The 21,446-nt window shown below is 41.2% G+C and overlaps 3 protein-coding genes across 6 annotated transcripts in view; 2 read left to right on the top strand and 1 right to left on the bottom strand.

The window, feature by feature from the left end:
- The window catches only part of LOC116695056 (soluble scavenger receptor cysteine-rich domain-containing protein SSC5D), a 9,868-nt gene extending 4,516 nt beyond the window's left edge, over window positions 1-5,352 (top strand). The window contains exons 3-5 of the mRNA XM_032525102.1: window positions 1,725-2,261; window positions 3,821-3,978; window positions 4,757-5,352. Coding sequence (XP_032380993.1) covers window positions 1,725-2,261; window positions 3,821-3,978; window positions 4,757-4,801 — 740 coding nt within the window. The 3' untranslated portion in view covers window positions 4,802-5,352. The remainder of the gene's footprint in view (window positions 1-1,724; window positions 2,262-3,820; window positions 3,979-4,756) is intronic.
- A 3,169-nt stretch (window positions 5,353-8,521) lies between these two features.
- On the bottom strand, window positions 8,522-18,550 carry LOC116695053 (uncharacterized). Of its 4 annotated transcripts, XM_032525099.1 has the most exons (13): window positions 18,473-18,550; window positions 17,653-17,730; window positions 17,293-17,335; window positions 16,934-17,094; window positions 16,719-16,800; window positions 14,383-14,566; window positions 14,111-14,184; window positions 13,906-13,982; window positions 13,684-13,784; window positions 13,507-13,595; window positions 13,290-13,424; window positions 10,843-11,028; window positions 8,522-9,488 (listed from the first exon to the last, which is right to left on the bottom strand). In XM_032525099.1, the coding sequence occupies exons 2-12, from the start codon at window positions 17,716-17,718 to the stop codon at window positions 10,856-10,858; spliced, it is 1,185 nt and encodes a 394-aa protein (XP_032380990.1). In that variant the 5' UTR covers window positions 17,719-17,730; window positions 18,473-18,550; the 3' UTR covers window positions 8,522-9,488; window positions 10,843-10,855. The 4 variants fall into 4 exon arrangements, with proteins under 4 accessions (XP_032380990.1, XP_032380986.1, XP_032380987.1 ...); XM_032525095.1 differs by having other exon boundaries at window positions 8,522-11,028; XM_032525096.1 differs by having other exon boundaries at window positions 8,522-11,028; window positions 17,653-17,796; window positions 18,473-18,520.
- A 37-nt stretch (window positions 18,551-18,587) lies between these two features.
- On the top strand, window positions 18,588-21,284 carry mmachc (metabolism of cobalamin associated C). The gene is made up of 5 exons (XM_032525107.1): window positions 18,588-18,868; window positions 19,280-19,477; window positions 19,739-19,891; window positions 20,023-20,199; window positions 20,499-21,284. Exons 1-5 carry the CDS (start codon window positions 18,773-18,775, stop codon window positions 20,679-20,681), a joined length of 807 nt encoding a protein of 268 aa, XP_032380998.1. The 5' UTR covers window positions 18,588-18,772; the 3' UTR covers window positions 20,682-21,284.
- The last annotated feature ends 162 nt before the right edge of the window (window positions 21,285-21,446 follow it).

Here is a 21,446-nt window from a genome sequence, read left to right as displayed (position 1 = left end):
AAAAACGGAGCACAGAGAATGAAAGACTGTCGATTGTGTGAGATGAAAGTAAAAGAGTAGAATTAAGAAGGTATGAGTCACTTGATGAGGTGCAATCTGTTGGGAGAGCAATGGTAAAATAAAAATATACTGAGAGAAAAGTTGAGGTTGGTGTTGAGGAGAGGAGAGAAGTGATTAAATGCTGTGTGACTTTTCACAAGGGGATGAAAAAGGTAGAAGTGAAATACACCCCCCTCCCCCCAGTGCTGGTTCACACATTAGACTGAAACATATTCAGTCACACATATACAGGCAAGGCACATTTTTAGACACTTGGTTTATTTGGTGGGTGCAGAGGGAGAAGTTCATATCAGAGTACTGTTTAACTTTTAGTTTCTTGCCTTGACCCGATACAGTTGAGGTAAATTGATTTATATTTGTGGTGCCAATAACATTGATAGTTACACTTTAACATTAGTCTGCAGCCACGCTAGCGGCTCCGTGGTGCTTTGAGCTTGGTTTGTTTTGTTTGTTTTATTTGGATCCCCATTAGCTTCAGATACACTAAAAGCTATTCTTCCTGGGGTACCACAATCTTTTCTTTGACAATACTCATTATGACATTTCATTACACACACATACATATATTTGAAAATACAAATCATAAGTAAATCTTACGGTTAACACAATTAATACAAAAAAATGAAACAAAAGACACTACTCCGAAAAGATTAATCTATTTTAAGAAATACAATAACAAAAGCCCTATACCAAACTAATTTTATATAAAATATTTAAATTGTATTTAATTAGTGATTTCTTAAAGCCATACTGAGAGTTCTATTTAATAGTTGTTGGGAGAGAGTTCCATTCACACATTGCTCTGTACCTAACTGAACGGTGAATTGACTTAGTTTTTACTTTAGGTAAAATAAAACTAAAACTCCCTGCTACTGCATGCTTCGTTGGATAATGATGTATAGCAGTACTAAAGGAGAGTTTTGTGCATAAAGTAAAAGGTGTTTTGTTTGTTATATTGTTAAGTAAAAAAAAAGCGCTAATGCTAAACGCTAACGAAAAGCCAGAGGATCATCAAAGTTCAATTCATCTTGGTGGAAAGATATGTGTGCAGAACATGTATGGCAATCCATCCAATAGCTGTTGAGACTATGTCAACCTCATGGGGGGTGCTAGAGCAAAAGTCAGGGAATCCCCAGAGGCATTCAAATGTATCATCTGGGGACCATAAATGTACAAAATATCATCTAGAAGTTGTTGAGATATTTCATTTTAGACCAACAAACACGGGCATCCATGAACCCCTGCTGCTGGCGTGCAGCAGCTCCATCTGTTTCTAGACAAAATGGCCCTTTTACTAATAATCCAAAGGAAATAGAAGCAACAGTTTTCATAGGGACTGGGTAGAAAGAAGTACGTGTGTCATTTTTCAATGTTCTCCATTGAATTGGGGTGGAGGCAGAAATCTCAGAGAGGAATAACTCTAACCTGGATTAATAAAACCCAACATGATCTGCATGGCTAGATACCACCAGAGAAAGTGCAAATGGTTTTATTTATAATTCTGGTGAACTGACCCACAAACTTCACACCCATACAAAACACTGTCCAGCAGGCTCATGTTAGCTTGCTGATTATATACATACAGTATTTCAGCATGGCAGGAACCTCATCGCAAAGTGTCGCCACAGTATTTTTATATTTATGTTGTCTGTCTCTTTGTGTAGATACCAAGATCAACCCTCCCTCCGAGGCTGCCCTTCCTGAAACCACTGATCAGTCAACTGTACAGCCTTCAGTCCCTCCTTCTGAGAGCCACGCCCTGGCCACTGACACCCCCCTTTCCGCCACCGCCGCCGGCCCCGCACACACAACTCAACCTACCACTGTGGACACACCGACCACCACGCCACCCACAACACATCCAGCTGCGCTTCCACCTGACTCCGTTACACCATCAAACCAGCCCACTCACAATGAAACCCACTCATCCACTCCCGTCCCTACGTCTGAGCCCCCAAAGCCTGAAGCTACCACGACAGTCGTCGCCCAGTCCGGTTCAACATCTAGCACCAGCTCCCCTCAAAAGCCCCCAAATTCTGAGTTGCCGACGCTGACTCCACAACACACTTCGCAGTCTGACGGACATCCTGAGACCTCCAGCGAAGCCCACCTAAAGTCCACCATCAACCCGCCGAGCAACCCTACCGCGCAGGCCAATGCCCGTGCTGACACCCCCTCCCAGCTCAACGTTGGTGGAGATCGTAAGTGCAAGATATCTCCTGTGTTGGTGTAGGAATTTGATGTGCCTGGATATTGACAGAGCCAAAAGTCAATTGTGTTAACGACAAAGGCGACACTGTTTTTTTTGTTTTCCAACAGAAGCCTCTACACACACACACACACACACACACACACACACACACACACACACAGACACAACAACCCCCCCCCCCCTTCTGTTTACATCTTCTACAAGCACTGTCACCACCAAGCACTCCACAATTATGGCTCTGTTTGGGAAGAGACAGAGGCAGTCATGGGACTCAAGGCCTCATGAATGCTTTGTTTTCTTTCTTTTTTAGTCTCTCTCCCCCTCTGTCTGTCATCCAAATGATTTATATATCTATGGTATGTTTCTCTATCTGTACTCCTTCTTAGGAGGACTTTTACCAGCATGACACCACAAAAGGAGCAAAACGTGATCAACTCTTCTCAGTTGGATACAGTTGAAATAGAAAATTCTCTCTGCTTCCCTCACTCCGTGTGGTTTTATTAGGCCACGCTTGGCACCTCGCCTCTTTCCATTAGCCAGAGGAACAGGGAGCATTCACTGCTCTGCGGTTGTTGTTACTTTCAACCAGAGGATATGAAAAAAAACAGCTAAGTTTACAAAATAGTCTTCCATAGCTACATCCATATACAGGAATAGGAACAGCCAAAAATGCAGACACAGAGACATCAACATAGAAAGGTCAGGAGTGATGATGTAAAAGATTAAACAGCACCCTTAAGCAAACTAAAACACACTGTAGTGTGTGGTAGTGCACTGTATTGTATGCACACATAAAAGGCTTGGTTCTAATTATAAAAATGTATTTGAAATGTTGCCCTAAAAAATCCCTTGCTCAACAGAGAGCTCAAGTACAGGAAAGCTTAACATCGCCATCCTGTGTTTGACACTTATTTCCTGAGCTCCATGATTAACACTCGAGCTCAACAGGCTGCTGTCGAGTCTATATCCAGTTCCAGTCACAGCTTTAAACAAGCCTTTAAGAAGCTAAAGTTCCAGTATTTGCTCCATTTTGAATCAAAGTGAAATCCATCTTTAACCCTCCTGTTGTCTTCGTGTCCAGTTTGACCCGTTTTCAAAGATTCTATAACAGACATGTGGGTGCCTTTCTACATAATTGCCCAAAAAATAACAAGGATGGATGATTCCTTAAAATGCTCTTTCATTGGCTTCTGGCTGTGTTAGTCAATTTGATGACACTGGCCTGTGATTATCCATGGACATCCTCTGATGTAATTAGTCAAAATAATTTACAATTCCTGCTTTTTCTTTAAACAAAAAAAAAAAGAAATTGATATTATTTCATAAAAATAAGGTTTACTGGCCATCAGTTCCAAAAATAAGTATAAAACTAGTGGTAATGAGTTGGTTATAGGGGTGTATATACAGCACAGGTGGCAGTAAGCGACCAATATGACGTGTGACAAAAAAGTTTTGACCCGAAAGGACAACACAAGGGTTAACGGTGCACAGCGTGTTAAAGGAGTAACGTACCCTGCTCAAGTATCTCCTGTGTGTTTTTTGTTGCAGCGACGATGGTCCATGACTCTCCCACATTAGACCCCCTCCTGGCTGGCCTGGTGTCAGCCTTCATCATCACTGCTGTCATCATCACTCTGCTCCTCTTCCTCAAACTTCGCCAGAGAGACAACAGACCAGAGTTCCGCAGGCTGCAGGACCTGCCTATGGTGAGCACCAGGCAACACTTCTATTCAGTCTGTCAGATATTGTTGAGCACAGATATACTGTTACAACTAACCAGTGCTTGAATATTATAATGATTTCAAGATCAAGAACAAAACCACTTCTGGGTTTTCAAGTTTGGGTTCACCTTCTGGAAACAAATTCACATTTAAGGTACAGACTTACAGTAATGGATAATGGACAAATAAGTTATTCCCTTTCCTGCAATGAGTTAGATAAGAAGATTGAAACTTGTCTCATATTTGTATGGTAAATATGAAGCTATAGCCAGTTGCTGGTTAGCTTAGCACAGAAAGAACTACTTTTTTTCAAATTTCAATATTAGTTTAAGTGTATGCTATATTTAGAATATTGTACCACTTGCTGTCAAACAGCCCTGTTCAGGTTTACACTGGGGGGAATTGAAGCCATCTATGCTCTTTAAAACAAACTGTGAGGTACAATTGTTTTTGTCAAAGGAGTCTGGCGGCTTTGACAAGAGCATCCACTCGTGGGAACTTACACAGGGCTGTTTAAGGCCCCCTCTTACAAGCTAGCATTACATGGTACCAATGGATGCCAGAAATCATCTAGTTTAATTTTGATACCAATATCTTCACTATAGCTTTAAAACGGAGCCGGCTATAGCCTCTTAATAACAGTCTAGTTAGGAGGGCCAGGCTTAATATTACCCCCCCGATTGTGCAAACAAATGTGTAGGCATGTAGTATGTATATTAGCTGAGTATAATTAGTTGTGTTATTCCACTTCCCCATCGTGTAGGACGATATGATGGAGGACACACCCTTGTCCATGTACAGCTACTGATGGAGGCATGACTGAAAAATGTTGGCGACCAAATACTCTCCTTGAATCCAGGCTGATGCAGCAGCGGTTGCCAAACCTTCCTTAATCTGCACCAAACAGAAAGAATCCTGTGTAGGTGTGAGCAAACATCTGGATTGCTTCCATTTTCCTAGATCCTACTGACATGCAGGAAAAAGGACACCATTGAAGCTGCAATGGACAATGAAGATATGGCCCATGTTGGGGTCGTTTTTGCAAAAGTCCATTTTGGTGCCTTTAATTACAAATTAGGCCCATGCCTCTGTTGAATACTGTCTGCTTAATATTTTTCAGCCCATTTTTTGAGGTATGGGAGTTGTATTATATATTTGGATTTCCCAAGCGTTGAAAATGGTAGGTGTAAAACACACCTGGACACACATTCAGCCTGTCCTGCCAGACTCTTACCTGAGGGCACTCGTCTAATTTGTTCTAATCTATTATCAGTTAGTGTTAAAAAAAAAAAGTTTGGCACTCTAAGAGGCCATAGATAAAGAAATGAGCATAAAAAATGGCCTGATTATAGTGTTAAACAAGTTGCACTTTACTTTTTTTTCAGCAGTGGAAATGAATGGACAAATATGTTTGCGTATGAGAAAAAACGTTTTGCGTGCAGGCATAGCTGTGTGTGTGTGTGTGTGTGTGTGTGTGTGTGTGTGTGTGTGTGTGTGTGTGTGTGTGTTAAAGGTGCATGTGTGGATTTTTTAAGGTATGGCAGGAGATATGTAAGTGTTTTCTCTTTTTTATGTTTCTGTGTTCTCTTGGCCTGATTTTGATATGTGCAGTGTGTTTTTTGTTTCTTTCCTGGAGCTTCATGTCCAGGAAAGAGTGCCTTACACAGTATAGCAACAGCTCTTATTGTAGTCTGTATTTATATATTCAAACCAACTAACTCCCAGATTTACCAGTCATTCCTCGTGCTTTGTGTGATACCCATTTAAGTAACATGCCGACTTATTGGGAGTTTAGCTCATTCACCATATCCCCGAGAGTTAGATAAGTCCATACATACCCTTCTCATCTCTGTGTGTGTTGTAACTGTCTGACGCACCCACCGCTAGCCTAGCTTACCAAAGACGCTGGAGGTAACCGGCTCCAACTAGCTACCGCTCCCAATAAGTGACAACATAACGGCAACATGTTCCAATTTACATGTTGTGATTTGTATAGTCTTAGCGTGTACAATTAACAAGGTAACATGAGACACAGCCATCTTCTAACCGTATATAAACTGGGAACTATATTCTCAGAAGCCAAAGCAATGCAACTTCTGCTACTTGGGCGGAGTGATTTGCACCGAGCACACGAGAAGCCCCATGGTGAGGAGCAGAGAGTAACCACAGTTCTTTTCAGGTGTTGCGCTAATTTCTCTGCCCAATAAGCATTGCGTTGCCTTTCTGAGAATACAGTTCCCAGTTTGTATATGGTTAGAAGATGACTGTCTCATGTGACCTTGTTATTTGTACACACTGTGACACATGTGAATAGGAACATGTTACCGTTATTTTGTCACTTATTGGGAGAAGTAGGCTGGAGCCGGTTACCTCCAGCATCTGTGGTAAGCTAGGCTCTGGGTATGAACTTATCTAACTCTGAGGGATACGGTGAATAAGCTAAAGTCCCATTAAACAGGCATGTTGCTTTAAACACACTCAGGGCCAGGGAGCTGCTCTGACTTGCCCGTGTTTGAACACTAGCCTTGAGCGTATTCACCATTAGGCTTTCATTCATACAATGACAGTTGCAGAAATTGCCAGTGGCCTTTCCACAGAAAGTTGGCAATGTCCTGTGTGTTGTAAATACTACTGATTGCGTCATGGAAAGACAACTTTTTGAAACTCTTCATCTTACAGTAGTTCTTGCTTTCATATTCACCAGTCACAAAACATACAAACATATTAAAGATGTTACATGGATTGACCAGACAGCACCTTTTTCTCTCACAAGGCCCGTTCACAAATATCCCGTTGATTATGCTGTGCATTAGCCTCGCTGTGTATTTTCTCTTTAATGTGCAGGAGAATCTGATGGGAAATGTGATACATACAGCATGAAAGGAAAAACCCACGTTTGTGTTTACTATATGTGCCATTGATAACAGATGGGTGACAAATTAAAGTGAAATCAGCATAAAATGTCTTAGTAAGGTGTTGGGCCACAAAGGGAGAGTCTTCAGAGAGCTCCATTGCATATAACACAGGTCCTGGGTAAGATTTGTAATACTTTTTGTATTACACTTTGTCAAAAAATAAAATTAAATATGCAAATGAGGCAATAGCTCATTAAATATGTGTCAGCTAAACTCTTGAAGCTACAGATTTTCTGAGGTGATCACGATGTTCACAATGACCACAATTAAAGGGTCATAGAAGAGTGTAAGCATTCTGATTTGATATAAAGAAAATGGCAAAAAAGCAGTCAACCTTTTACAAACAACTAGGAGAAGTTCCCACTCCTCTACAACTCCTACATACAGTAAATGGTGGATTTATTGTGAACACCACCAAGAGAAGTAGTGGAGTGCCATTTGACCAGGCACTAGAGCAGTGTTACAACCGGCCTGCCAAAGTGAGTGGAGGGATAATTGGGCTCACCAGGATGAAAAAAGCAGTAGCTCTTTGGGGAATCATCAAGCATGAAAAAGATGAGGGATGATGTTGGGGAACTCTCACTTCATCATGACTTCAACCCAAGCACTACAATTAAAATGGTAAAGAAAAAAAACATGGTTGTCCTTAATGCGATGTAACCAAACCAAAATGTTCCAGTGGTATTAAGGCCCTGACACACTAACCCGATAATCGGCCGCCGGGTAGTCTGGCGAGGTCGGGGAGTCGAGTCTTTGCAAGCTTTGGGTCCAAACACCATTTACAGATGCCACCTCGATCTTAAATGCAGATGCTTATGGTTTTGTAAGAAAGGGAAGTTTATTAGTCCCTGAGATTGTAATCTCAAAACCTGAAGGTTTGCCAGAGCCCTGCTCGTGTGGCAAGTGTGCACACAAGAATGGGTGGCCCTGCCGGGTAGCTGGTAACCGTTGTTGCAAATGCAAGTTGGGGCAATAGCTCTCATCATCATTCCCGTACCTGGACTCTGTGGTTAAAGTTTTACCTTGCAACACAGCGACTAAACCTGTCGTTTTGTGTTTTTCACTTTAAGTTAACGTTCCAATGATGATAGCAAGGTTGGATATACAATGTCTGTTTATTAATCAAATGCTTCTTTTCTTTCTTTTAAAAAAGTCCATTGTTTGTATACAATTCTATTCAGAATTTTCCATTCAATACAACATAAAACAGGACACCCCCCCCCAACACACACACAGACACAACATCCACACTGAACATCTACAGAAACACAATTAAAAAATATCAAACCAGAATTCTTACACTTACACGGTCATTGTAAACATTTTGATCACCTCAAAAAATCTGTAGCTTCAAAAGACAAAATGTAATACAAAAAGTATTTCTCTTAATATGAAGATTAAACTGGTAAAAATTATGAGGGTACCTACAGTGTATCTATACATTGTACAATGGTGTCATATTAGTCTGTAACAGTTGAGATATTCTCCGCTAAATGAAGCACATACATATCTTACCCAGGACCTAGACTAATATTATATAAGTCTCTACAGGAGGGATAATAAAACAACTACATTTATTCCCTCGTTTGAGGTTTTGAACCCACGTTTTTTTTCTTTTGTCACCCGTCTGTACATCCAGTTCTAAATTGTACACTTCAGATTTCTGATATTACTGTTTTAAATTGTAAGTATCCTAAATGCATAATGAGGCTTTGCTTTCAGATGTGGAATATTGACTGTTGGTGTTTTATGATTAAAGGTATTTTGAAACCATACTCTACATTTCCAATCTAATTTGTTATAAACTGCTCTTTGACAGCAGGACCAATAAACAAAAGCGCCATCAGAACACAACACCGATCTACAGAAGCAACAACAGAAAGTCTAGCTCCTCTTTTTAAACTTTCACACTGGCTTTTATTGTTGGAGACAAAAACAAAACATTTTCTCACAGACCTTCAGTGAATAAATCAGTGCACTGCTTTACTGCAGCGCCACTGCAAAATACTTGGCAAATGCAATTCAAGTGCAGTACAAGGGTCTGATTCATTAGCCCTTATCTGGCCACAATAACAAATAAATGAGCCTTTTCTCCATTAAATCTCTCTTTGACCACAATATTAACAGCTATACAAGGAGAGGGTGTTAGAAGAGGGCTCTTTAAAAACTGTTACGGACTGCTCTGTGCCATTTACTGTTTTCCAAAAAGTATTTTATTGACCAGTGAGACAATTTGTCTCATTAGATGAACTAGATAGTGTCTGTAGTCCCTTTCACCACCCAAGCCTCCCTACCCACACCCCACTGAACACCTAACCTGCCTATCAGCTCCTCTTTGAGTCTGCAATGAGGTCTGGGATCCTCGATGGGGGGTGTCTGAATGCTGAAATATTTAACAGCTTGACACCAAGCCAGAGACAGTGTGACTCATGTCTGACATGACAGCCTAAAAGGAACTACTGTATATAAAGAAAAGCAGTAAGGGTGGTAATGTGAATGCATTTTTTTTTTTTTATTCCTCTTTGTCTTCACTTCAGCTGCAGTACCGGGAATCAAAACCCAATCCTCGTCAGATTTCTCCTGGATTGAAGTGTGCATTATGTCAGGAACAAAAGGCCATTACAAATTCATTACTCTGCAACACTGAAGAGTTTAGCATACATAGAATACATGATCACATGAACTTTAAAGCTTACTGTGATGTATTACTGTACACCAAGTGATCAAAGGTGGCCAAGGTGCGTAATCATGAAATTAAAGTTAAATAAAATGAATGAATAAAAAAATGCAGACTTAAGGCAATATAAGCGTACTGTGGGCTCTTATTTTACTAATCAAAAGCACAGGGATCAGAGCTTTTTTCATGGATCCCACAGCCGTTATAAGCAGAGATGAACTAAACGACACTAAAATATACCTAACCCCAAACAATCTGTAATCAACCGTAAACATAACTATTTTTAAATCTTCTGCCTGAAACCAAACCTTGCGGTTTAGCGGACCAATCCCAGTGCTTCTGTGTTTCACTCTGGCGGGACCCATAATTCATCTTCAGTGACTCGCAACATGGGAGCAGAGGGTGTGGCGAAAAAATTGAAAACTTAATATCCATTGGGTGGTGAACGATTTCAAAATTCCGTGGCCAAAAGTCAGTGAAACTTACAGTGAGAAATAAAGTTGTCTACAAAAATGCCATTGTGCAGGCACAACGCTATCCACCATCATGAAAAACAGATTGTGATTGAGAACCTCTCACAAAGAATCTTGCTTAAACAGCTGCCTGTCTCCTCAGTTTGTTCCCAGCACCCAGCCAGTGTGTGCATGTGGGGGCAATTACTGCGGATTATTTAAAAGAGCATTTGTGGCTATCACAGTCCTCTGCATCTAGCAGATATCACCAACCAGACTGAGGGCAAACAATGCTGACTCTTTCAGTGGTTTGATCCAGCATACTCAGCAGCAGGAGTCTGGGTGTGTCACATGGGACCAGACAGTTTACAGAATAATCAAACAACCAATTGAAAATCAATTTAAAAAGAAGTAGTGCATGATCCGACCCGAGTTCCCTTACACTTCTGGTATTCTTTTAAACAACGTGTTTAAAAATAGCATTTGAGAATTCCCCTCACTAAAACAAAGTTTCCACACTGGCTTGAAGTATGCATCACACATCTAAGCAACGGTAATAAAATTAAGTTGGATAACTTAATTACTTGTTATTTGTATGTGCCTCTGTTGCCATGCCAAGTCTGCTGTTTGCCATCCTTTGTTTCCTACAATGAATATAAGCCATATGTTATCCTGACTGTGTCTACTTTCAAAGGTTCTGGTTTTCAGAATCGTTCTGTAACTGTAACTAAAAGAAACAAAAACTGTGCTGATCAAGAAATGTCTTGATTTTGCTAAATCACCCCAAGGGAATTACATGGGTCACCTTATAAAAAAGGTCAGAGGTCATTAAGACTTAGGTCAGATCCAAAATCTGGGTTCAGATCTTCATCGAGGAGATCATCACCATCACCTTCATTGCCATCCTCTTCCTCCAAATCTGATCCCGAACCAGCAAAGTCGCTCCGTCTGGACTGAACGCTCAGACGCACTCGTGGCTTCTGATGATGAGCTGGCAGAAGTGAGGACCAGAGAAGAGCGTTACTTTGTTTGTGCGTGTGTGTGTGTGTGTGTGTGTGTAACTAAGTGCCTCTTCAAGGATTAGTCTGGAAAACATTCAAATGTTTTCCCTTAACAACTGTGTACCATTCGTATTGTGTGTGTGTGTGTGTGTGTGTGTGTGTGTGTGTGTGTGTGTGTGTGTGTGTGTGTGTGTGTGTGTGTGTGTGTGTGTGTGTGTGTGTGTGTGTGTGTGTGTGTGTGTGTGCGGATACAATCGTCAAATTAGCCTGGCTTCATGGGTCCAAATCACTCTGGGAAACATTTAGAGCAAGCAGAGATCTTAATCTCATCCGGGAACATCAACCTTCTGTTACAGTAAGTCTCAGGGGTGAGACGTGCACGCACACATACACACAGGGTTCCAAATTTCCCAAGCAATCACTGGCTTTGCAGGAACTGTTGAGAGGAAATGAAAGCTTTAATGCTTTATCTGCAGATGTAAGAATACGGTGGGTCTACAAACTTGCTCACAATGGTGCTGTACATCTCTAGATTACATTCCTCACTATTCTTATAGAACTCTTTTGGGAGATTTTCTTTCATTTTAGTCTCTTTCACTTCTCTGTCTTCATCAGGGAACGTCCTATAGTGACACATTTAAAAGGAATAGTTAAAAAAAAAAAAAATGTGAGCAAGAGATCGATACCCTGTTAGACTGTTATACATGAAGCCACAGCCAGAAGACAGTTCTTAGTTAAGCATAAAGTCTGGAAAAAGCTAGTAGTAGTACTAGCGTAGTTGACTACAAATTTGTGGTCATTGTACTCTAATAGATCTTTTCAATGCCATTTTCTACTTTTACTCCATTACATTTCAGAGAAAAATATTGTACTTTTTACTCTACATTAATCTGACATCTTTACAGACTACTTACTTTGCAAATTAAGATTTTTGCACACAAAAATCCAGTACGATGTTTTATTGTAAAATGCCTGATAATATACAGGCCTACAAGTCCAGCTGAAATGATTAGAATATCAAACACTTAGTTGATTGACAGAACAATTTCAATGGATTTTTTTCTGCTTTTACTATAAATAGTTTAAGTACATTTTCTTGATGATACTTAGATACTTTTTTAAAGTAACATTTTCAATGCAGGACTTGTACTTGTAAAAGGAGTATTTTTACAGTGTGGTATCAGTACTTTTACTTCAGTAAAAGGATCTGAATACTTCTCCCACCACTGGGTAACAAAACCCACCTAGCAGCGTGAGGTGTGAAAACCTCCTAGTTTTACTGGGACTATGTGCAGGACTAATTCTTCCTGGATTCCCGCTGTCACCGTGAGGCTGGAAGGCAACCAGCAGAAACTCTAGAAGAGAAAGTGTTATCGATCCTCCCGTCTGACTCTCGGCAAGAGACGAATATGTATAGCATGGCAGTTTAAGAAATATGAGTATATTTCCCAAACTGCCAAGCTATTCCTTTACCTAAGTGTATGCTGAAATGGCAGACACAGAGGAGTGCTGAGTCAGAGCTACTGAGATGAATCAGAGTGAAGGTTGAGCCAGATGTGTGGGAGAGGCACAGGGGGGGGAAAACTACACGTCCCATCTTGCTAAAACTGCCATCAGTCTGTGTCCATCTGGTGCCATGTGTAACATTCCCTCTTGGTTGGAGCGTGTGATCCAAATGCCAGAACATGTTGGTGTACTGGTGGACAGAAGGCTTATGAAAATGATATAATGGAAACACGTGGTGTTGTTGATGACTCAGCACGCTGTACTATAGTACTTGTAGGTGCATAAGGAAATAGGGCTACACAATGAGCAAAATATGCAATAACGTTGTTGAATGCCACAATACCAATATTACTTACGATAAATAAACAGTGTACTTAAAGTTACTCAGTTCTGCAGCTTTCAGTGTTCTGCTCAAATACAATATATTGATTGTTGAATTTAAAAAGAAATGAAATCATTTCAAACATTCTTTTATTGAACAAATTGAAGATTGAATTAAATATACAAGAGGCACCACTATAAAAAAAAGAATGACAGTTAAATTTTCAAGAGCAGTTTTCTGTTGATTTTTCTTTCAACGAGTGTCTTTTAAGATACTTTGCAGCCTTTCACGATATGGTTATTGCGCAAGTTGATATTGCAATAACAATAAAAAACATAATTATATTATATATTTTGCAGCCCTACTAGGCATGCTTGGGTTAATTTTATTTTTTTTTTTAATTCAGAAAACATTTGTCCTTACCAGGGTCTTCCAGCCATGACAGATCATCTGAGCTGACCTCGGCTAGGCTCGGGGTCGGGCTAAAGTCTTCGGAGTCAGAGTCTGCCTCTTCAACTCTGGCCCCTCTACTGTGGCTGACAGGGAGCAGAGATGCCCCTGAATCAAATAAAAAGACACGGTTAAATATCATGGTGCGTGTGCGTGTGCGTGTGAGAGCCAGAGAAGGACAGAGACTTGCCTGATGTGTGTGCTGACTGCAAAGGTGTTGGTTGACATTCTTTGAGAAGAAGTCTCCTGACCTCCTCTTTCAGCTCTGACACAGTTGTTCTGTTGTAAAGAGAATAATTGCAAGGTAAGCTTAGTGACAGAAAGGCAAACATATACACACGTGCACGCACTCTCTCCATGCACGTACCTGATCTGGCGGACCTCTTCCTTTGTGTGAGAATACTGAGAGACAGTCTTTGCCAGATCAGTGCTGTGAGTTCTGTAGCTGTCTGTCAGCTCCTCCAGTGTCTGATCAGAGCAAACAAAAGAAAGGTTAAGGATCTGAAAAAAATACAAAAGCACACATGCAGAAGCAAACATAACCTGCGTGATACAATGTGTGTGTGCATGTGTGTGTGCATGGGTGTACCTTGCAGCTGTGTTCATACTGTCTCCTGGTCTCTCTGGCCTCTGTCTGCTGGAGGAACACATCCTCCCCCTGTCGCCCTGTTAAGAGAAAAAGTAAAAAGAGCCGACATTGTGAACAAGACTGTGCTTGCCTTTGCTTTGGAAGCCAGCATAGGGTGCCAAATCAATGAGAGGGCATGATGTACTGTATGTGTGTGTACGCTCACTCAGTTGTGCTTTCAGTTGGTCCACCTCTCTCCGCAGGTGTTCCAGCTCCTCTCTGCGGAGCTTTGAGCTGAAACTGTGAAGACAAAAAAGGCAGAAAAGTGGTGATGAAACGGTTTTGTTATTTCTTTATTTTTCATAACTGAACTGAAAATGTGACCCAGACACCTATCATCAGTTTGGTCTGCAGTTATAACCCCCCCCCCCCCCCCCCCCCCCCCCCCCCCCCCCCCCCCCCCCCCCCCCCCTCCCCCAAGATCAACCCCTGATTTACCTCTCCTCCAAGTTGCCTAGCGACGTGGCTCTGGTGATGTGTCCCCGCAGACTGCTCAGCTCACGTCCAACCTCTCTCCTCCACTGCTCCATCCTTCTCTCTGCTCCTGGACTTTGTCCCCTCCTCGAATCTGCCCTCTCGCTTTCCCTCTCCCTCAGCTCCTCACGCAGCCTGCAAACCTCCTCTGGAAAAGAAGAGATGTTACTGTGAAGAAGGGGTTTTTTTTTTTTTCTTTTAGCAGCTTTGAGGACAAATCCAAATTATTTATTGTCTTTAATTATAAATGAATCCTCCCTTGGTGAGTGGAGTTGGCTTTTCCAGACAGTAGAGGGGTGGGCAGTGAGTGGAGAAAGCAGGGGAGAGAGAGAGAGCATTAGCAGGATCCCAAACTTTGAACGGGGGTGAGGTATCATTGTATACATCAGGGGGTGGACGATTTGGAAAACATCACGAGTCAATATCGATTTTTAGGCTCAAAATTCACACAAAAAAGATTCTCAATTAAAAAAACAACGATTTACAGTATGTAAATGTAGTTACTTTTCCCATGTGATAGTATGCACGCCACTACAAAACTGGAAATAAAATAAAGAAAATAAATATATAAATTATATGAATCAGTTTTTGGAATTCTATGACTTGATTTTGAATCTGTAGATATGATTGTGAAAGCAATGTGCAATTGAGGTACAATACAAACCACATCAAGGAAGGAATAAAATATGACATCTTACCATAATTAATGTGAACAAATAAGACTATGACAGACAAACTTGGTAGTTTCTATCTCTTGCTAGTGATGCTGTAAGTGCTGATGGTCCACTAAACTGAGACTGAGTTGCAGTGGGGATTCTGCTACTGGTTCCACTCCCCATCTTCTCCCCTGAGATAAACTAAATGAAAATGACAGTATGCCGTAATCATAGTGAAAATGGATCAAAGTGTATTAATCCAAACTAAAAATGGAGACATTTTTTTTATTCTGTTTTAAGCCATAGCGCAATGCCCATGTGTGCCATTTAAACAGACTAAATACATAAGTAGTAGCAGTAGAGGCTGGGATTGCCTAGTCTTTTTTTGTCTACAATTATTGACATACGGTATATTTAGCATTTCAACTAGAGCACAGCGGATCTAAAGTCTTTTATAAGATAATGAAAACTTAAAAACAGCTAAAACAAGAGGTGAGCTAATAAGTTAAAGTGTGTTTTTTGGTCACTTTCTTTGATTTTGTTAGATGCCTTGCTCAAGTGTTTTTGAATGAGGTTAGAAGGGAAGGAAAACACTTGGATGGTCCAAAAGTAAAGACAGAATTCAAAAGTCGTTGACATGAGGACACCAAACAGATTTAAAATGAAAGGACTGTAAAGAATCGGTTAGCTGAAATTGGATTTGACTATCAAATTAACTTGTTTATCACAGTTAACGGTTCAATGAATTAATACAGTATATTTTGAAAGCCACAGGCTTATGTGTCAAAGAGGAATTTGTGTTGAAATGCTGCAGCTCAAAAGAAACTTAACTGGGTTCTGTTTATTTTTCAAATGCGACCTGTTGACTTAGTGTAGGTGTGAACACATTAGATTAGATAATACTTCATTCATCCCACAGTGGGGAAATTCCCTTATTACAGCAGCTTCCTACTGTAATAAGCAAAAAAACAAACATGTAAACACACAAACAGGCAAACAGCAGGCAATGAGCATAAGGTATTGAATGAATGTAAAGTGGCATTAAAAAAAAAGGTGCTGTAAAGTGCAGTTGCCATAGTACAAAAAAAAATATTGCAGTGTAAGTAAGTGACAATAAAATTAAATTGAATATGTAGTTAAATAAAATAGCAAAAGTAAGTAACCACAATATAAATGATATTGAACTGTGACCATAAATAATATTGAAAAATTAAGTACTTGTAATGGAAAACTATAACTACAGATAATAAAGATATACAGAGAGTGTGTGGAGTAATTGAAAAACGAGAACAGAAACTACAACATTATCAGGTGGTGCAGGTGTTGTAGAGTCTGACAGCGGCCGGGATGAAGGACCTGCGGTACCTCTCCTTCTTACACCGTGGGTGTATCAGTCTGCTGCTGAAGGAGCTGCTCAGGGACCCCACAGTGTCGTGTAGGGGGTGAGAGGTGCTGTCCATGATGGATGACAGCTTGGCTAACATCCTTCTCTACCCCATGGGGGCCAGAGGACAGTTAAGCAGTGTTGATCCTAATTAGAAAGCCTGTCTTCTAGTTGTAGTAGTTAATAATAGTTTTGTATTTTTGAGGGGACAATGCGACCCAGTATAAACGGAGGTAAGTAGTCATGGTGCAGTAGGTTACCTTGTAGTGTCTGGATGTGACATTGTTGAGACTGTCTCTCCCTTTCCACGTCATAGAGTTTCTTGTTGAGGGACTCAATTGCCTTTAAAAGCACATTAGGGGAAAAGAAACTGAATACTGTCAACAACACTTTAATACATCACATACTATTTGACTACTTTGTGGTAACTATTTGATCTCGCACACCTGGCTCGGTTAAACAAATATTCACACACCTGGCTCTGTATCTGGAGCTGCGACTGGATAGCAGCTAGATCTGCCCACTGAACAGATGGACTGAGGGATGGGGAAGGCTGTCGGAGAAGAGGGGCACGAGGAGGAAGAGCAGGAGGGCCCAAATCTGAATCATGGATCCTCTCCCTCACTGGAACAAAATCTGGTGAGGAAGAGGCATGGGAGGGAGGTTTATCACAAACGCCTTAAACCAAAATCAAAAGGAGTTCAAACCACTGTCCCTCTGATCCTTATCTGCACTTTACTGTGAAGGTTAAAAGGGTGGAAGTTACACACAGGCGCACACACACGTAATTTCCCCTTATAGTCATATTCAGAAACCGACACATAGTTCACCCACCTTTGCCTCCTTTGGCAAATTTCCCTGGTGAGGTCAGTCTCTCCTGTGGAAACATACAAAGAATTTCAAACAACAGGGAATTTCCAAACTCTCCCTATCAGTATACATTTAATCTAGATAACTAAATTACCTTGTTAAACGTTTAGTGGAGCTTTACTGCCATCTACAGATAGCTCCAGTTATGACAATTCACCAGAACACAAGGCCACTTTAGTGAAGGCTCTCCTATGCAACTCCCTTTCACTGATGCAAAACAAAATGATGTCTACATGTACCGTTAGACCACACAATCTTAAGATTAGTAGTTTCTGTTATTTCCAGCAGGGCTAATAGAGGGGAGGGCTATTTGGATCTACTCACCCTCATCTTTGCAACGCTGCTATCTGCTCCTGACAGGATAGAGCTCAGCTGATTGTCCCAGTTCATGTCGGAGTTGAACTAAAAAGAAGTGCATCAAGTAGTCAAACGCATCATTCATCAGCCTTAGTCGGTTAATTCTTGATCCTTGGTATAAAAAGCAACGCCATGCGAGACAGCGTGTTGTTGCCTGACAGTGGCGTCACAACATCAAAACCCCACTGTGGGATGGTGACACAGTAACTTTAGAAGTGTTTTGGGGCTTGTCGGTGAGGTTAACAACCTAGTGGAGATCCCTGACACTTTGGGTGAGATTAAATTACAGCAGGCCTGGATATAAATGTACCCGAGGTGCAAGCTTTCTGATAATGTAATGAGCTCAACCTACTATATTGATATCCAGGCTAGCGTGGAATATATCTCAAGCGTCCAGGAACAGATACAGATTTAAACTGGAACAACTCCCTGGTCAAGGAACCTTGTAGAGTAAATGACGATAAGATGGCTGCCAAGATATAGCAAAACACTAAACCCGTCAACATAACGCAAAGACGACTTTGTAAACGTTGAGTAGTCAATTGTCTCCTTAACCTAAGCTAATGACAGTTAACGTTTACAACCACTTCACGTTCATTTTCTTCACAGCGTTCACAACGTTACGTTACTGTCATGGTTAGCATAGTAATTCTTGTCTGTTTCCTAGACACTGAGTAATGTCTTCTTCTGAATATGACATAGAACCTGTAGCTGAAAACAGAATAAATAATGTTTAAGGAGAACGATGCAAACGTTTATGTTAGCTGGCTTAGCACAGGCTACTCACAGAAAACCTTGCGACTCCACTTTTAAATCCAGGAGCCCATAACAGCAACGTGATTGCGTATGACGTGTCGCAGGGGTCTTCTGGGTATTGTAGTAATTAGTGACTATATTCTTTACTCGCACAAAATAGACGAAGTGCTAGAGTATAATTTGTACCAAATACACTGCATTGTATATTGCATTGTATGCATTAGTTTCGTCAAATCATTGCAGAAAAAAACAAGTCTAGCCTAATTTCGGATGTTGATTGGCCAAAGAACACCGTATCCCACAAGCCATAGCTTTGTGTTGACATACAACAATGGCGGCCACCAATGCCAATGTGGAAGTTATGGGTAAAACAGGGCTGTTAAAGGACTCTTTAGCAAAAGTTGGATTTGAAGTCTACCCTCTAAAGGTAATGTTGCACTATTTTCTTTCTAGTGAGTAGCCTTAACCGCAAGAAGGGCTTCAACGTGTGAGAAATACAATTTAATACTTTAACTTGTTTACCTGTTAGCTAGTAAATATAATTACGATTGTACAATTATTTAATTTTAGCAGCCGGTTTATCGTTTCAAGAATCCAGCTAAATTAGTTTGAATGCTATATAGAGATACTGTTTCTGTCTGTGCTGTGTGCCTTAGCTGCCTGAGACACCGTTCCACCATGTCCACAGGTTGGGTGGTATAACTCTGTGCTGTGTGCCTCTGTCCACCATGTCCACAGGTTGGGTGGTATAACTCTGTGCTGTGTGCCTCTGTCCACCATGTCCACAGGTTGGGTGGTATAACTCTGTGCTGTGTGCCTCTGTCCAACATGTCCACAGGTTGGGTGGTATAACTCAGTGCTGCCTCTCTCCCTACGCCTGGCTTACCCAGATGACACCCTGGCCATGGTGGTGCTCAGCACCCCTGCTATGTTTGAACATGCCTTCCTGCCCTTCATGGAGGAGAGGGGCTGCCAGAAGCTGTCTGACCCCATAGACCAATGTGTTAAACACTGCATCTCCTCTGCTGTCTCCGAGGTGGGTGTGAGCCATTATTTATTCAATCTTCTATTTCTGAATATGTACTTTTATGTTACAATATCAGTAGATTTTGAGACAGTAAATTGTCTGTTGACTAGTTCTAGTAGACTAGAAACTGTAATGGGAAATCTTTGATGGTCTCAGACCATATGTCATTATGTTGCCTAACTCCAGTTAGGGATAGGATTGCAGCTACAGCTATTTTCATGATCATGTTGTGACACCTACATATATCCGGTTCCTCTCCCTGCCCTGCAGTGTTTCCCAGGACAGGAGGTGGATGTGAGCTATGACTACGAGTTGCTGCCCAGCAGGAAGCCAAAGTTCTTGGCGCAGACTGCAGCTCATGTGTCTGGAGCAGCTTTCTACTACCAACCGTCTGACGTCAGAGACCATCCCTGGGCTGAAAAAGTAACGCTATGCATTTATAAGGAATTGTCGTGTAATTAAACTCCAACAGTTGCGATAGATATTTTGTAGTGCAGTGTTTCCATTTTTGTCTGCTCACCTGTGTTTTGTGCATGTCCCTCTGTTACCTGCAGAAGATGTTCGGAGTGTGTGTGCATCCTAGGTTCGGGGGCTGGTTTGCCATCAGAGCCCTGTTAGTGTTTGGAGGCGTGACGGTGGACTCTGAGATGGTGCAGCCCGATCCACCTGACTGTGTGCCTTCAAGAGAGGGCAGGATACAGCTGCTGGAGGCTTTTAACTTTCACTGGCAGGTACAGAACCTCACTGTGAGCCAGAATACCTCAGGCACACACATTAAATAGATACCAGGGGATGCCAAACCACTTCATGTCATAAATCCTCCAGACAGATGGGCTTTAGATAAGAGACCCTCCCCCCCCATCTGTGGAGGTTTTCTTTTCCCATGGGTCCTACTTTAACCTGGATTGCTTGTGTGATTCTAAATACATTTTCTTGACGTTAAATACAGTACCAGTTTATGTTTTTTTTTAATTCTAAAAATAAACATATGATGAACCAAAAGTTAATCAGAGAAATGTTGTGTCATTAGGACTGGACCTACAGAGACATCGTCCGTCCAGTCCAGATCTACTCTCAGAAACAGAAGGACTACTTTTCCACTCCTCCTGCTCAGCGGTTCGCTCTGCTTAAGACTTGGGGCTTCCTGCCGAGGGAAGGCGACCAACCTGATTCGACCACGGACGCTCAGAGCCAGGTGACAGGACATGGCTGAAACAGCTGCACCGTGGAAGTGCTGCACATTGTCTCTGAGCACAAGCCGCCACCGCTAAGCTTGTAAGGTTTTGGTGGAAGCTTTTAAAGGTACAAGGGATTCTTTTTAGGGACTTTCCACATGAACATTTACTGCTTTATGATGTGTTTCATCATATTCTCACACTACTGAGTACAAGTAGCTCCCGTGTCATTTCATGGACACATGGGGTGGCATCACCTGCCTGCCTTGACTTTGTATCTTTACATGCTGATTTTTTTTTTTTTTATCATAAAGAGGACAAACACTTTTTCTATTTAATCATTTCTGGATTATTTCCATTTCATTTACTAGTGAAGTCATAAAAATAAACAATACAGACATTTATGAGCAAGGATTTTATTTGATGGTTTCCCCATTGTAGAAAAACACAACATCATTGTGTTTTCACCTACCTCTAATTGTTTTTCATCTCTTGAGGTTATTGCTTTCAACTCAATAGATAGGAGCCGTGAATTTCTTGTTAAATAATGAAAAATAACTGAAAAATGAGTGTTGGTCATATTAATCGGTGCTTTTTATATTTCATCCATATTGTTACTTGAATCAAATCGGCCTATGATGCATTAGATATCTGTAAAATGACAACTGCAAAGAAGAGTAAAAAGTATTTGTGTCATCCATCCATCTCATCTCTCTGCAGTATTTATTGGCTCCATTGTTGGGTCCTTGTCTCCAGTTTACCTGACACTGAGCTTGATGCATTATAGATGTGAGCTGCTTCTG

This window comes from Etheostoma spectabile, chromosome 9 (assembly GCF_008692095.1).
Source record: "Etheostoma spectabile isolate EspeVRDwgs_2016 chromosome 9, UIUC_Espe_1.0, whole genome shotgun sequence".
Classification (NCBI taxonomy): domain Eukaryota; kingdom Metazoa; phylum Chordata; class Actinopteri; order Perciformes; family Percidae; genus Etheostoma; species Etheostoma spectabile.
The sequence above is the reverse complement of the archived record's forward strand: the minus strand, read 5'-3'. Positions and strand labels throughout refer to the sequence as shown.

What these genes read in the sequence shown, in the direction of transcription:
- mmachc (XM_032525107.1), top strand. Translation starts at nt 18,773, where the DNA reads ATGGCGGCCACCAATGCCAATGTGGAAGTTATGGGTAAAACAGGGCTG. An exon ending in TTGAAGTCTACCCTCTAAAG is followed by an intron (nt 18,869 to 19,279) that starts GTAATGTTGCAC and finishes ACATGTCCACAG; the next exon opens with GTTGGGTGGTATAACTCAGT. An exon ending in TCTCCTCTGCTGTCTCCGAG is followed by an intron (nt 19,478 to 19,738) that starts GTGGGTGTGAGC and finishes CCTGCCCTGCAG; the next exon opens with TGTTTCCCAGGACAGGAGGT.
- LOC116695053 (XM_032525095.1), bottom strand. Translation starts at nt 17,718, where the DNA reads ATGAACTGGGACAATCAGCTGAGCTCTATCCTGTCAGGAGCAGATAGC. An exon ending in TCACATCCAGACACTACAAG is followed by an intron (nt 14,567 to 16,718) that starts GTAACCTACTGC and finishes CTTCTTTTCCAG; the next exon opens with AGGAGGTTTGCAGGCTGCGT. An exon ending in GCAGTCAGCACACACATCAG is followed by an intron (nt 13,425 to 13,506) that starts GCAAGTCTCTGT and finishes TATTTGATTCAG; the next exon opens with GGGCATCTCTGCTCCCTGTC.